The sequence below is a fragment of the Macaca nemestrina genome, chromosome X (assembly GCF_043159975.1).
Source record: "Macaca nemestrina isolate mMacNem1 chromosome X, mMacNem.hap1, whole genome shotgun sequence".
Taxonomy (NCBI): Eukaryota; Metazoa; Chordata; class Mammalia; order Primates; family Cercopithecidae; genus Macaca; species Macaca nemestrina.
The window spans coordinates 110,228,910-110,245,473 of record NC_092145.1 but is presented as its reverse complement, the minus strand read 5'-3'; the positions used below and the strand labels follow the sequence as shown (position 1 = coordinate 110,245,473).

General features: G+C 45.9%; 1 protein-coding gene across 2 annotated transcripts in view; it reads left to right on the top strand.

Annotated features, from left to right (window-relative positions):
* LOC105493944 (cyclin B3) overlaps positions 1-10,790 on the top strand; it is an 86,819-nt gene extending 76,029 nt beyond the window's left edge. For both annotated transcript variants that reach the window (XM_011761989.3, XM_011761982.3), the window contains exons 10-13: positions 5,563-5,718; positions 6,541-6,690; positions 10,118-10,248; positions 10,484-10,790. In XM_011761989.3, coding sequence (XP_011760291.2) covers positions 5,563-5,718; positions 6,541-6,690; positions 10,118-10,248; positions 10,484-10,553 — 507 coding nt within the window. In that variant the 3' untranslated portion in view covers positions 10,554-10,790. The remainder of the gene's footprint in view (positions 1-5,562; positions 5,719-6,540; positions 6,691-10,117; positions 10,249-10,483) is intronic.
* Positions 10,791-16,564: the final 5,774 nt, after the last annotated feature.

The following is a 16,564-nucleotide window of genomic DNA, read 5'->3' as shown; positions in this document are numbered from 1 at the left end:
GGCTAAACAAATACCATTGTGTTATAATTGCCTACAGAATTCAGTAGAGTCACGTGTGTACAGGTGTGTAGCCTAGGGGCAACAGGCTTATATACCATATAACCTGGGTGTATAGGCTGTACCATCTAGGTTTTTGGAGGTACACTCTTATCTGTGATCTTCCCACAATGATGAAAATGATGCATTTCTCATAACGTATCACTCTTGTTAAGTGACACATAACTGTGAATACATACATTTATATGTACATATATACACATGTGTATACACTTGTGTATATGTGTACTGATGTGTGTGTATACAGTTACATACATACAAATAATTTTTTTCTGCCACATTTTTTGTCCCTCTTCCCAAAGCAGAAAAGCTGGTGTTGGTTGGCAATGGTGGTGTATTTGTTTCCTGGCATCAGCAAGGTTCTTCCATTTTCTATTTGAAGATGTATTATGTGGGCATCCACCTAATTAAATGGGCAGTTCTTTTTACAGCTTCCTTCTGGTCCATGATTCTCTGCCTCCACCATTTTCTTGTTCTACCAACTCCATTCCCATCTGGTGGAGTCTCAATCTGCTTATATAACAAAGCATTGCCTAACCAGGGTGCTGGAGACATTTAAGAGAAAATGGCCTGGTGTTGATGGCAGTGAGTCTAAATGGTCCAGGTGAAATAGTAATTTGGGAAGTAGCAGTATAAAAGTGAGTAGCTGACCTTTTCTTCATGACCATTATCCATCTAACTAACCTCTCTGATTCCCCTTCCCTAGGTGCTAACTGATCTTGTTCAACTTTCATTTTTCCTTCAGCTAGGCTAGTTGTAGGAAGCCTTAGGGTTTGGGTGCAGAGAAGTGGCAACTTTTACCAAGGATTTCAAAGAACTTTAGAACTGTGGCCTTGTTTCTGTGTTGGTTCACTCCCCAGCTCCTGCCTCCCTCTCCTCCCCAGACACATACTGACTCTTACCCTCTCCCTCCCTCCCTGCCTCATTCTCTCCCTCCTTAACTTGCTCCCTTCCTCCCCTCCTTCTTTCCCTGTCACCTGCCCTCCAGTGATTTTTTTCCTTCACTCACCACCCCACCCTCCTTCGTTGCCCCTTACTCACCTGCTCACTTGAGCCCTCCCTCCCTCACTCTATCCCTTCCTCCTATGCCAGCTTGCTTGCTCCCTCCTCCCTTCCTCCTGCTTTTCCTCCCTTGCTCACTCCTTCCCTTGTTTCCTCCCTCCCTCACTCACCTGCTGGCTCCCTCTTTCTTTCCCTCTTGCTTCCTTCCCAGGCTCCCTCTCTTACTTGGTGGATAGATTCCTCTCTCCCTGGCTAGTCTACACCCTCCTTCCCTCCGTGGCTTGCTCTCTCCTTTCCTCTCTTTCCCTTGCTCCCTCACCTGCTCTCTCCCTTCCTCACCTACTTTCTTCCCTCCCAGGCTCCCTCTTTTTCTTCCTTGCTCACTCTCTCCCTTCCTCTTTTACTCCCTGTCCTGTTTTTTCCCTCCCTCCTTCTCTTACCCATTCCCTCCTTCCCTCTCTCCTTCCCTCGCTTGCTTTCCCTCCTTCCTTTGCTCCCTCCCTTCCTCCGAATTTCACAGGACCCCTCTTCTCCTCCCCTTCTATTCCTTTCCCCCTTCCTCCTTCCCTCCCTCCTTTGCTCTCTCCCTCTTTCCCTATGTGGCTTGCTCACTCTCTGCTTCTTTCCCTCTCTTCCTTTCCCTGGCTTGCTTTCTCCCTGGCACACTCCCTTTCTCCCTTGCTAGCTCCATCTCTTCCTCCCTATCCCACAGGACCTCTCCCTCCCTCCCTCCTCCTTCCCTCTTTCCCTTCCTCCCTCCTTCCTTCCTCTCCCTCCCTTCTTTCTCTCACCCTCCCTCCCTATCTTCTTCCTTGTACCCTCCCTTTCACCCTCCATTCTCCTATTCTCCCTTTCATCCTCCTTTGTGCTTCCCTCCCTCCCTCCTTCCTTCTTCCCTCCCTCCTTGCCTCCCTCCTTCTCTCCTTCCTCTTTCTCTCCTTCCTCTTTCTCTCTCTGTCCCTCATTCCTCCTACCCTTCCTCCCTCATTTCTTCTTCCCTCCCTCCCTTCTTTCTTCCTCCTACCCTTTCTTTCTCCCTTCTTCCTCCATCCTTCCTTCCCTTTCTCCTTCCCTCCCTCCCTCCTTGCTTATCTCCCTTCTTCCTCCTACTCTCCCTTTGTCCCTCCTTCCTCCTACCCTCCCTCTGCACCCTCCCTCTGCACCCTCCTTCCTCCTTCCCCCTCCCTTTTTCTACCTTCCTTCTCTCCCTTCTTCCTTTCTCCTTTTCCTCCTTCCCTTCTCCGTTTCCTCCTTCCCTCCCTCCCTTTTTTCTCCTTCCCTTTCTTCCTCCCTTTTTCCTCCCACACATCTTCCCTCCCACCTTCCTCCTACTTTCTTCTACTCTCCTTCTTCATACCCTCCTTTCCTCCTTCCTTTTTTCCTCCTTCCTTCCCTTACTCCTTCCTTCCTCCCCTTCTCCTTCCTTCCCTCCTTTTCTCCTTCCTTTGTTCCTTCTTTCTCTCCTTCCTCCTACCCTTTTTCTCCTTCCTTCCTCCTACCCTCTCTCCCACCCTCCTCCTGTCTACCCTTCCTTCGGCCCTCCCTCCTTCCTCCTCCCTTCCTTCCTCCCCTCCTTCCTCCTACACTCCTTTAGTCCCTAATTTCTCCTACCCTCTCTTCCTCCCTCCTTTTCCCCTCCCTACTCTTTTCCTCCCATTCTCCTTCTTCATCCTATCCTTCCTTCCTCCTACCCTCTTTCCTTCTGCACCCCCCTTTCCCTCCATCCCTTCCTCCCTCCCTCCCTTCTTTCTCTTTTTCTCCCTTCCTCCTTCCTGTCCTCCCTCCTTTCTTCTTCCTTCTCTTCCTTTCTTTATCCCTCCCTCCCTCCATCCTTCCTCCTACCCTCTCCCCCCGCTTCTTTCTCCTTCCCTTTCTTTCTCCCTCATTCCTCCTACCCTCCCTTCCACCCTCTTTCCTTCCTTCCCTCCCTCCTTTCTCTTTGTCTCCCTCTGTCCCTTCTTCCTCCTACCCTCCCTCAGTCCCTCCTCCCTTCTTCCCTCCTTCCTCCTCCTCTCCCTCCCTCCTTTCTTCCACCCTCTTTCCTATACCCTCCTTCCTTCTGTTCCTCTTTTCTTCTTCCCAACCTCCATTCCTCCTTCCTCTTACCCTCCTTCCTCTTACCCTCCTTCCTCTTACCCTCCTTCCTTCCCTCTTTTCTCCTTCCCTCTTTTCTCCTTCCCTCTTTTCTCCTTCCCTCTCTCCCTCCTTCCTTTTTCTCTCCCTCCTTTCCTCCCTTCCTCCCTCCTTCCTCCTCCTTTCCTCCCTCCTTCCTCCTACTTTCCTCCCTCCCTCCCTCCTTACTCCTCCTCCTCTTCTTCCTCCCTCCTTCCTTCCTCCTCCTCCTCTTCTCCCTCCCTCCTTCCTCCTCCTCCTCTTCTCCCTCCCTCCTTCCTCCTCCTCCTCTTCTCCCTCCCTCCTTCCTCCTCCTCCTCTTCTCCCTCCCTCCTTCCTCCTCCCTCCTCCTCCTCTCCCTCCCTCCGTCCTCCCTCCTCCCTCTTCCTCCTCTTCTCCTTCCTCCTCCCTTCTCCCTCCCTTCCCTTCTCCTCCCCTTCTCCCTCCCTTCTTCCTCCTCCTTTCCTCCCTCCTTCCTCCTCCTCCTCCCTCCCTCCTCCTCCTCTTCTCCCTCCCTCCTCCTCCCCTCCCTTCCTCCCTATTTTCCACTTCCCTCCCTCTGTTTCTCCTTCCTTCTATCCTACCTCTCTCCCTCCTTCCTCCTTTCCTCCTTCCCTCCCCTTTTCTTCCTACCCTCCCTCCTTTCTCCTTCCCTCCCTCCCTCTCTTTTTCCTTCTACCCTTCCTCCCTCCCTCCCTCCCTGCTTTCTTGCCTCCCTTCCTTTCTTCTTCCTCCTGCCCTCCCTTTCTCCCTCCTTTTTCCCTCCTTCACTCCCTCCTTTATTCTCTCCCTGCTTTCTCCTTCTTTCCCTCCCTCCTTCCCCTCCTCCTTTGTTCTTCAGTCTCTCCCTTCCTTTCTTTTCCTTCTTCCCTCCCTTCTTCCCTCCTTTTTTCCCTCCCTTCTTTTTTTCTCCTTCCTTTACTCCATTTTCCCTTTGTTCTCCCTCTCTACTTCCTTCTTCCCTCCCTCCTTCCTACCTTCCCTCTTTCCTTCCTCCTTTCTTCCATCTTTCCTCAACTGATCTTTTCTTTCCTCAGTTACTCAATCTTTTTCTTTTTCTTTTTCTCTTTCTCGGTGGCTTTTCTCACTCAGTTCTTGCCCCTCCCTCCCCACCCTGTGCCCACCTCCCCTCCTCTTTCCTTACCTCCCTTGTTCCCTCCCTTTGTTTCCTGCTTTCTCCCTGGCTGGCTCTCTCTGTGTCTTGGAGAGCTGTGCTGTGCCTTAGCTTCAGTGGTGTTAAGAACACTGCGGGTGGTCCCTGGCTGACAGAAAGGGAAAGGGAGGGTGGAAGTGAAAGAGAGGGAGGGAGGGAGTGGTGGGCACTTCTTAGCAAATCCTGGGAGTTGGAGCACCCCTCCTCTGTTGGCTAGGACAGAGCGCCCCTACCAAGTCCTATGGAGGAGGGGTGTCTTCCTCTCACAGGATTAAGAAGTACAGAAAGCCTTTTGTTTAGGGGAGGTGTGGAGATGGCATGAGGAGAGAAAGGAGACAGTAGCCGTTGCACAGAGCAGTGGAAGAGAGAGGTTCTTGCCCTGGTGTTGCCATTAGCTTGCTGTGTGAACCTGAGCACATCACTTTTCTCTGAGCCTAGCTTTCTTTGTCTGCCAAACCAAAGGGTTGGTCCTGTCTGTGATCCAAAAATAGGGAAAAGGTGGGGGAAGAAGGCTGTGGTGGGCAGTAAGCTGCAGGTAGGGAGAAGAACTAGGGGCCTTCCTGTGTCCTCATTGTTTCTCCAAACCAATGTTTGACCTCCAGAGGGCAGAGCACTGGAAGAACCTCCTGGGACAGAGGTTCTTCTTACCCTCAGCCTGGCCTGGCCCTCCCTTGTCTGACCTCTGGGTACCTCCGCACACTCTGCCCACTGCAGACCTTTGTTTCTGCTTATGTTTCCTCTGTGCCTGTCTGCCTCTCCCCCTCTCTCACTGCCGGATACCTTGTATTGCCCTCTTCAAACATCCTTACTCATTCCTTACCCTAGGACACAAAATACAGGCTTATTTTCTATCTCTAGCTCCCCTTTCTGTGGCTTCCTTCTGTTCCTCCCTCCAGAGCAGGCCTTAGATTTCCCATTCGTGGTTCTCAGAGGGCAGATTGCTACTCCTAGATCCTGTGCCCCATTATGTTACTTCTGGCACTGTAAGAATCCACCCCCAGGAGGTCCTATCCTCTGTCTGGTGGTGGTGGTACAGTTTTGGGGCAGGCCTCTTCTGTCCTTTCTTTGGTTTACTTTTTCTGATGAGCCACTCACATCAACCAGAAGCTGAGTCTCAGAGCTACCCTGAAGATTTATGCCAGGAAATCCTTCACCCTTCTTCCCGCTGGCTTTTACCTCTAAGCAGAAAGGATGGGGCTGTCTGCCTGGTTGTCACCTCCTCTCCTCTCCACCCATAGGAGCACCACCCACCTTGTGTGGATGACTTTGTGTACATCTGTGATGATAATTATCAGCGATATGAGATGCTCAACGTGGAAATCGACATCCTGAACGTCCTCAAATTTGACATTAACATTCCGGTCGCCTATCATTTTCTGCGAAGATATGCTAGGGTAAGAGAGAAGAGACACATCTTCATTCTCCCACTGCTGAGTTAGTCTCCTTTACACCCAGAGTAGCTGCCTGAGTGGTAGGAAAGGGGAAAGGGACAACAGGCAGCAGGGAGCATTCTCCTTCCATCCAACCTCCTAGGTTAAAGCTTGGCAATCTTTGTGAAACAATGGGAGGTGGGGGGGGGGTGAGTTGCAGATTTCCACAGTGTGTCTATAAGGTTTTGAGGTGAGGCCGGAGTTGGGGAGGGGAAACGTTTCTTTGATCGGTGGGGGGGACACGTGGAAAGCTTTGTGGGGGGACACTGGCAATATTCTCGTTCTTTGCCTGAGTATTGGTTACAAGGGAGGTCACTTTATAATTCATTGTATTGTGCAAATGTGTACAATGTACTTTTCTCTTTGTGTGTGTGATAGGTTGTAATTAAAAAAAAAATAAGTTTAAACAAGAAAAGGGAAAATGTTGTTTTGAAGTATGGAACACCTTATAGGGAGGACCGGGAACAGAGTCACGGTGGGAGGAACTTTGGCTCTTTAAAGAATGACCCATATAGCAAGGGGGGATGTAGGCCAGTACCATACATACAGTTGATAATATGATTAAAATCCTAAAGGTGGCAAATCCCACTGACTGTTTCAGAATGCCCCCTAAAGAGTCTGTTTTTGTGGGTAGGGAAAATGAGGTGAATTATGGTTGCAGGAGAAAGGCACATTACTCAAACAGAGGGCCACTGAGGCTCGGGATGATGTAACTGGAGAGGGAGTCCTCTGCTTGGTACCGGCTTTCTAAATTGATTTCTGAGCCAGTCTTCTCATTGCCTTTAGTGTATCCACACCAACATGAAGACACTGACCTTGTCCCGCTACATCTGTGAGATGACCCTGCAGGAATACAACTATGTCCAGGAGAAGGCTTCCAAGCTAGCTGCTGCCTCCTTACTACTGGCCCTCTACATGAAGAAGCTCGGATACTGGGTAAACGCTTGCAAGATAGGGGTGTGGGGGCAGAGATTTAAAAAGCACAAGGTCAGCTCGGGGGAAGGTGTAAATTAGGGCCATGGGAAACTCTTGGGGACAAAACTGACACATACTCACAATTATGAACTCTTAACACCTGGACAACCGGACAAGGGCTTCTATAGCAATAGTTTTGAATTATGTCATTTTTCATAATCAAAGTACCCTTTGTTCCAAAGAAAGCTCACCTGAAAGCCAAATATTACACACCAGATTACTGTGAAGGTATTCTGGTTGTCATAGGGAGTAGTGTGATCCTACTTCTTATCCCCAGCCCTGTTCCCCTCTTGTCTCTTGCAATCCCCTCAGCAAGGCTGGCCCCTGAGGGAGCTTGTTGGAACAGGGTTTGAAAAGCACTGAGCCAGAGAAGAGTAGTGAAAGCAACTGTCTGTGTCTATAAAAGTGGCACTTGGGCATGACTATAGTGTTCTTCTGTGAAGAAGGCCCTCACAAAGCCTCCTGCTCCAATACAAATAAAACTCATATTTGATGCTTTCTCAATTGTATGAAAAGTTGGGGGTAAAATCAACTTTAGTGAATTTTGCATTCTTACTGATGATATGTATAATATGTAATCCAAGTAGCAGGAGTATGCTCACAAATGCAGCCCCTCTGCTCAACCACTTCTGAGCTCCTCCTACCTAAAAATCCTGGAGCCACTGAGGGAAGAACCTCTGTGTGCTGAGAAAGAACCACATAAAGTACTTATGTGAACTTGGACAAGCCATATTAAAATTTCTTGAAACAGAGAAAGCATTCAATAGATGATAGTGATGATGAAAAAGAAATAATAATTATGACTGGCATTTATTGAGTGCTTAGACAGTGATCTAAGCACTTTGCATATTAACTCATTTAATCTCCACAATAACCCCACACGATAGTACTGTTATCCCTGTTTTGCAGATAAGAAATAACTCCCATGTTTACACAGCTGATGAGAGGTGGAGCTAGGCTTTGGAAACTAGGAGTGTGTTCACAATCTAAACCAACTGTGTAATCAGAATGGGCATGGCCACAGCTCTGGAGCTAAGGGCCTGGAGGCCCCATGCTGAACCAAGCTTTGACCCTTGGATCTCATGGAAATCCAGTGGGCCAAGAGGGGGACAGCTGATGGGTCCAGGGCAGCAAACTGTGTGCCAACTAAGATAGAAATATTTCAGTGTTTTCACACTTGGTGACTAAACCAGGGCTTATCAGCTAAATGTCATCCTGAATCTGAACTCGGGTAGTCTAACTCCACAATCCTCTATGTTAGTATACTGCCTCTCCTATAGATAAGGAAGGCTTCACAGAAGAGGTGACTTTTGAGCTGGGTCTTGAAAGGTGTGTAGGAACTTGTGAGAGGAGACATTCTAGGTAGAGGGAGCAATAATTAAAAAGACACGAAGGCATTGAGGAGGGAGTATGTTGTGTTTAGGGCAGAATAAGACATCCCCTGTGGATACAGCAGAGAGTATTGTAAAAGGAGAGGTGCTAATGATGTTAATAGTGACAGATGAGACCAGAATGGTAGATCATGGTCCGATTGTGAAAGAAAGGCCTTGAAGGCTACACTAAGGCATTGAAGGTTTTTTAGGCAGGGAGGTTGACCTGCTCCTGTTTGTGTGTTTTAGAAACAGTAGTGGTGTAGCAAAATAGAAGGTAGAGTAGATGAGAGAGAACACCAGTGAGCAGGCTATTATAACATAGTCAAGGTGAAGCATTTGAGAGTCTGAACTGACACAGTGGCACTGGGGCCTTTTAATCTTATTTAACACATCCAGTCTACTCCATTACCCCCTTGTGTTACTCCCCTACTCAGCACGCCAATGACCGCCCTTTGCCTGTGGTGGTGGTAGTTTCCAAACAGTATTTGGGGGAGTCCTGGGTTTCCTGCAGAAGTGTCTCAGGTACCATGTGAAAGATAAAGGGATCCAAATTCGTGGGCTTCTTAGCTCCCACCCTCACTTCCAGGTAAGCTATTTTGGGCTTCCAGGTAAGATACTTGAAAAAGAGGAGTTCAAGGAAAATAAGACATTTTGAGGAAACCACCAAATCCTCTTCCTTTCTCTGTCTGTTGAGCTCCCCACTTCACCAACCATTGTGGACATGCTCTCCTCTGTGAAGCTTTCTGTGACTCTCCCCACAGAGTTTGTGGGTCCTGCTGCTGTGTTCCTCCAGTGTCCTATGCTCACTTCCATTCTAGCACTTACCACATTTTTAACTCTGTTTGCACATCTGTCTCCTTTACTAGACTACAAACTCCTCAAGGGCAGGTCCCTCGTTCATTTTTGTGTTCCCAGGATCCTACGTATAGGGCTTGGTAATCCTAGTTAGCATTGTTTGGGCACTTACTATATGCCAGACTCTGTTCTATGTATGATAAACACACATATACACACACACACACACACACACACACACACACACACACACACATATTTAACCCTATGATGGAATTACTGTAATAATCCCCATTTGGCAGATTGGGAAACTGAGGCCCCAAGAGGTTAATTAACTGGCTCCAGGCCAAGCTGTTAGGGGAACTGAAATTTGACCTGAAGCATTTTGCCTCCAGGACCTCTGCCCTTAAACACTGCTATACCGCTTCTGTCACATAATAGGCATTCTTAGCTGAGTGAGAAAATGAACCTGTGCAATGATAGCTGTTACAGTCGGAGAGGAGGATCAGCCTTAAGTTCACGTTGGCAGTTGAGTTGGCACCTAAACTTTGTTCTAGGGTTTACCTGGCCATTAGCTCTGGACCTGAGAGTGAGTAAATTACAAAATCAGTCCTATTCCTTAGGACTGGTGGATTTCTGCTTACATGAACATCTGTGACCAGGGCTAATATCTTTTTTGTTGTTGTTGTTAAGAGATAGGGTCTTGCTCTGTTACCCAGGCTGGAGTGCAGTGGTGCGATCATAGCTCACTGCAGCCTCGAACTCCTGGGCTCGAGTGATCCTCCTGCCTCAGCCTCCCAAGTAGCTGGGACTACAGGTCCACACCACCATGCCCAGATAATTTTTTAATTTTTTTATAGAGATAGAGTCTTGCTGTGTTGCCCAGGCTGGTCTTGAATTCCTGGGCTCAAGCAGTCCTCCTGCCTCGGGCTTCTAATGTGCTGAGATTACAGGCATGATCCCTACCACACCTGGCCAAGAGCTAATATCTAAATGGTACGTATGGATATAGCCATCTCAGTAGTTTGTGGCTGGAACCTATTCTTCTGTAAAGCATAGTATAATTATTGATCAGCATCCATACTATGTGAGTCTTTGAAATGTTTTGAATGTCATCTCTGTTTAAACCATGTGTGGGAAGCTTAGACTTGGGATAGCAGAGATGGAGGGAGGATTGTGCTTCCTATAGTAGAAATCACTATTCATGCTGCTTCTTCCAGGTTCCCTTCCTGGAGTATTACAGTGGCTACAGTATCTCTGAGCTTCACCCCTTGGTCAGACGGCTGAACAAACTGCTGACTTTCAGTTCTTACGATAGTCTCAAGGCTGTGTATTACAAGTATTCTCACCCGTAAGTACCAAGCCCCGGATGAGGTTGGGTTTGTGTTCATTTATGGGGAAGCTTTAAAATACTAGACCCAGACTAGCCTCACTTAGGAGAAAAAGATTCAGGCACTTTTCACCTTCCTTTCTACTCTAGGGTTAAAGCAAGATAGGGAACTAAGGGCCATATGTCCCACTTGTTCCATGGAGCCTGATTGTATTTGCCCTATTCTATACTGAGGAGACCCCTCTTCCTTTTGCAGGGTCTTCTTTGAAGTCGCCCAAATCCCCGCCTTGGATGTGTTGAAGCTGGAGGAGATTTTGAACTGCTGATTGTGAGGCCAAGGGCGTGGTACTCTAGCAGCAGCCACAGGACTAGGCATGCATGTTAATAGGGTATATTTATTCTGTGTTTGAATTTGTCTTTTGATTGCTTTTATTCATTTTTCCTCTCTTTGTCTTTTCCCAAACTGATAATGTTATAAATATTTATGTTGTTTGTTTTTATGAAAGAAAAAAATATTGTCATATTTGACTACAAATTTAATAAAAAATTAATAGTTATTGTTAAAATGGCTCATCTCCCCTCTTATTGTTCAGGAATCCCATGCACAGCTGAATAATTCTTTTCTTCTTCCTAGTCAAGGCTGGGCCCCAGGGCCTAGGTTACCCAATTCCCTCCTCTGTTTAGAAGCCTTCTCCTCATGGGAAGAGGAATTGAGCTAACTGTGAACTGATGGATGGTGCTACAGAAGGAGGTGCCCAGTCCAAGGAGAAAGCTCCTTACCTGACAGGCAGGCCTCTCTGTTCAGAGCTGGGCAGCTGGCAGTGTAGGCTAATACCCTTTGGTCTCAATCTCAGGTATTTTGCTTTCTTTGCTTCTTCCTAGATGATGAAAAGTTGGGGATCAGGATTTTAATCCAAATGTAGCCTTGCTTTCAGTTTGGCAGCTTTTGAGAGTCCAAATTTGAAAACACTCTTGGAGTGGTGTGTGCTGAAATCATTTTTGGCCCTTGTCTTCTGCCAAGAGAAGAAATTCCTACCTGTGAAATTGGCAAGGTGTCCCATAAATGCAAGCATCAACGACTTGCCCAGTCTTTAACTCATATAGCATCAAGAGGTTCTGCTTTCTTTTTCACTGTGCCCTACCTTTGGGGTGATGTGTACTGGGACAGTTACTTAAGTTGTTAATGGAGGAGTGGAACATCCAGTATGCCAGTTGTTCAAGAGCCGCTCCTCAGTCTCACCCCAGGACCTCCCCACAATCCAGCATGTAAAGTCTACCACAGCAGGAGACCTCTAGTACTCTATTCTAGTATTGTAGCTGGCAGTTATGCTGATTGGTCTGTGACCATTTGTTACCACTTGTCAAATATTTTGAATATCAGTCCTGGAGGGTGGACATTTGGTGGAGAGGACAATCAAGGAAGCAGTTACGGGGAAAATGCCTCTTCAATTCTGTCCCAAGACTCTCCATGCTATTGTAATTACATCACCTTTTCTGATGGGTTAAAGACAGATGGATGAGCATGCCAAGCCCTTAGGTGTCTCAGCGCTTTCCTTCCCTTTGAATCAGTTTCCCATTCTTCTCCTGACTTGCTTTGCCTTGGAGACCAGACATCACTAGGTTTCCTCCTGCCCCATTCCACTGTGTTGCAAGATGACTAAAGGTACAGCCAGAGAGGTCCAAGCTGCTCAGCAGTGATTCTGCGGGCACAGCCAACTTTGCATGAACATGCTAAAAGCATTAGGCTGGAAGCCATCTTGCAAGTCTCCAGCCTTACTAGAAGGATGTGTCGTGTACCTGCTTTTGAATTCTGGAGCTTTACGTCAAGGGAAAAAAAATTAACCGGTTGAATTATTTCCCCCTTTTTACCAACCCTGTTCTTTAAAGGTGCTAATGAAACCATCAGTAATTTTTGTTGTTTTTGCAATGCGTCAACATTTATTTTGCACACACTCATCACTACTTCAAAATTAAGATAGCTGTTAGAACTGGATCTTGTTAAAAGTGGGTGCAAAAGTTATCGTGGTTTTTATGGCAAAAACCGGGATAACTTTTGCACCAACCCAATATTTAGTGCCTTATTAAATAAGCATATCTATTTCTTTATCAGGAATTTGCTGGCCCAGTGAGGTGGCTCACACCTGTCATCCCAAAACTTAGGGAGACCAAGGAGGGAAGATCACTTCAGCCCAGGAGTTCGAGACCCACCTGGGCAATACAGTGAGACCCTGTCTCTACAAAAAGTTAAAAAGTTAGCCAGGTATAGTGGCTCATGCCTGTGGTCCCAGCTACTCAGGAGGCTGAGGCAGGAGGATCACTTGAGCCCAGAAAGCAGATGTTGCAGTAAGCCATGATCATGCCACTGTACTCCAGTCTGGGCAATAGAGCAAGATCCTACTTCAAAAAAAATTTGCTTTTATATTTTGATGACTCTCTCTCTATATATAAATAAAACTAGCTTTCTTTGTAACCTTATGTATTTTTAACAGTTTTATTTTCTTAACTGGATGCAAATTATTTTATTTCTGTATGTATATATAACTTTATATCTGCCTATATCTTTAAGATCATAACAGTTTAAAAAACAAAACTAAAGGCCGGGCGCGGTGGCTCAAGCCTGTAATCCCAGCACTTTGGGAGGCCGAGACGGGCGGATCACGAGGTCAGGAGATCGAGACCATCCTGGCTGACACGGTGAAACCCCGTCTCTACTTTAAAAAATACAAAAAACTAGCCGGGCGAGGTGGCGGCGCCTGTAGTCCCAGCTACTCGGGAGGCTGAGGCAGGAGAATGGCGTGAACCCGGGAGGCGGAGCTTGCAGTGAGCTGAGATCCGGCCACTGCACTCCAGCCTGGGCGGCAGAGCGAGACTCCGTCTCAAAAAAAAAACAAAAAACAAAAAAAAAACAAAACAAAACTAAAAAACGCTAAAATTTTAAATAAACCACAAAATCATCTATATAGGTCATAAAAACACTCTGGTAGAGAAATGTGCCCAGTAATTCATAAGTAAAACAAACATAGCCTGTGAAATAATGTGACATGCTTAGAAAAATGCCTGACACATAGCATAAATATCTAATAAATGGTGGTGGTACTCTCTGGTAGCAGAAGGGGCACAGAGTGGCTACAGAGGTAAGGAGGGGTGAGACTGTTAAAAAAAAGAAAAAAAAAAAAAAAGGCCTGGCTGGGCACGGTGGCTCACTCCTGTAATCCCAGCACTTGGGGAGGCTGAAACGGGTGGATCACAAGGTCAGGAGTTCGAGACCAGCCTGGCCAATATGGTGAAACCCCATCTCTACTAAAAATACAAAAAGTTAGCCAGGTGTGGTGGCAGGCGCCTGTAATCCCAGCTACTTGGGAGGCTGAGGCAGGAGAATCGCTTGAACCCGGGAGGCGGGGGTTGCAGTGAGCTGAGATCATGCCACTCACTCCAGCCTGGGTGACAGAGTGAAACTCCTTCTCAAAAAAGAAAAAAAAGAAAAGGCTTAATCGGTATGTCGAAGGTTTTTATGCTAAGAGTTTTGATTTGGGAGACATAATCCATCAAGGTTCAGTCAGAAAACAGAAACCACTCCAGTTATATTTCAAACAGAGGAAATTTAATACAGGGAATTGGTTACTCAAGGACAGAAGAGCTAAGAAGTCACACGCACAGCGTGAAGCTTCTGTTATACTTAGGGCTGGAGGAACAGTAGCCAAGAGGTGGTGTCACCAGAGCCCCAGATGCCAGGGATATAAGCTGAATTTGGAACCGGTGATCAGTTGGGACCAATGAGGGTAGGACTGATGAAAGAAGGCTGGAGCCAGGAAGGAAACAAAATTACTGCCAGACCTATTGCTGGAGGCAGAGTGAGAAAGGAAATAGCCTGACTTCTTTATATTTCAATAGTTTTTGGGGAACAGGTGGTTTTTTGTTACATGGATAAGTTATTTAGTGGTGATTCCTGAGATTTTGGTGCACCTGTTACCCAAACAGTATACACTGTACCCTATGTGGGTAGTCTTTTGTCCCTCACCCACTCCCACTCTTCCCCCCAACTCCCCAAAGTCCATTATATCATTTTTGTACCTTTGCATCCTAATAGCTTAGCTCCCACTTATAAGTGAGAACATATGCTATTTGGTTTTTCATTGCTGAGCTACTTCACTTAGAAAAATGGTCTCCATTTTTCTCCAACTCCATCCAAGTTGCTGTAAATGCCATTATTTTGTTCCCTTTTATGGCTGAGTAGTATTCCATGGCGTATATATACCACATTTTCCCTGTCTACTCATTGGTTGATGGGCATTTAGGTTGGTTCCATATTTTTGCAATTGTGAATTATGCTGCTATAAACATGCGTGTGCAAGTGTCTTTTTCATATAATGACTTATTTTCCTTTGTGTGCATACCCAGTAGTGAGATCACTGAATTAAACGTTAGTTCTACTTTTAGTTCTTTAAGAAATCTCCATACTGTTTTCCATAGTAGTTGTTCTAGTTTACATTCCCACCAGCAGTGTAAAGGTGTTCCTTTGTCATCACATCCACACCAGCATCTATTATTTTTTGACTTTTTTGGAGTAAGGTGGCATCTCATTGTGATTTTAATTTGTATTTCCCTGATAATTAGCAATGTTGAACATTTTTCCATATGTTTGTTAGCCATTTGTATATCTTCTTTTGAGAATTGCTATTCATGTCCTTTGCCTACTTTTTGATGGGGTTGTTTTTTTCTTGCTCATTTGAGTTCCTTGTAGATTCGGGATATTAGTCCTTTGTCAGATGCGTAGTTTGTGAATATTTTTTCCCACTCTATGGGTTGTCTGTTTACTCTGCTGATTATTTCTTTTGCTGTGCAGTAGCTTTTTAGTTTAATTAGGTCCCATTTATTTATTTTTGTTTTTGTTGCATTTTCTTTTTGGTTCTTGGTCATGAATTATTTGCCTAAGCAACGTCTAGAAGAGTTTTTTCCGATGTTAACTTCTAGAATTTTTATGGTTTCAGGTCTTAGATGTATGATTTTTGTATAAGGTGAGATATGAGGATCTAGTTTTATTCTTCTAATTCTTCAAATTGGCTTGCCAGTTATCCCAACACCATTTGTTGAATAGGGCGTCCTTTCCCCACTTTGTTTTTGTTTGCTTTGTTGAAGATCAGTTGGCTGTACATATTTGGCTTTATTTCTGGGTTCTCTATTCTGTTCCATTGGTCTATGTGCCTATTTTTATACCAGTAGCATCCTGTTTTGGTAACTATACCCTTATGGTATGGTTTGAAGTCGAGTAATGTGATGCTTCAGATTTGTTCTTTTTGAACATCTTGCTTTGGCTCTGTGGGCTCTTTTTTGGTTCTATATGAATTTTAGGATTGTATTTTCTAGTCCTGTGAAGAGTGATGGTGGTATTTTAATGGGAATTGCATTGAATCTGTAGGTTGCTTTTGGCAGTATGGTTGTTAAGTATATTCCTAAGTATTTTATTTTTATTTTTTGCAGCTGTTGTAAAAGGGATTGAGTTCTTGATTTGATTCTCAGCGTGGTCGTCGTCGTTGTACAGCAGTGCTGTTGATTTGTGTACATTGACTTTGTATACTGAAACTTTACGGAATTCATTTATCAGATCTAGGAGCTTTTTGGACGAGTCTTCAGGGTTTACACATACCATATGATTCACCCACTTAAAGTGTATAATTCAGGCCGGGCTTGGTGGCTCATGCCTGTAATCCCAACACTTTGGGAGACTGAGGTAGGAGGATTGCTTGGACCCAGGAGTTCAAGATCAGCCTGGGCGACATAGTAAGACCCTGTTTCTACAAAAAATTTAAAAATATTTAAAAAAACTAAAAGGTATGTAATTCAAGTTTTCGGTATATTCAGTTTTGTGGTTGGGCACGGTGGCTCACGCCTGTAATCCCAGCATGTTGGGAGGCTGAGGCGGGCAGATCACTTGAGGTCAGGAGTTTGAGACCAGCCTGGCCAACATGGTGAAACCTCGTCTTTACTAAAAATACAAAAATTAGCCAGGTATGGTGGTGCATGCCTGTAATCCCAGCTACTCAGGAGGCTGAGGCAGGAGAATCACTTGAACCCAGGAGGTGGAGGCTGCTTGAACCCAGGAGGCGGAGGCTGCAGTGAGCTGAGATTGTGCCACTGCACTCCAGCCTGGGTGACAGAGCCAGATTCTGTCTCAAAAAAACAAAAAACCTAACTGTTTTGTAATCATCACCACAATCCAATTTTGGAACATTTTCATCACCCCTCAAATTAAACCTCCAACCTATTAGCAATCAATCTCCTTTCCCACACCCCATGAGCCCTAGGCAACCAGAAATTTACTTTCTGTCTCTATCAGTTT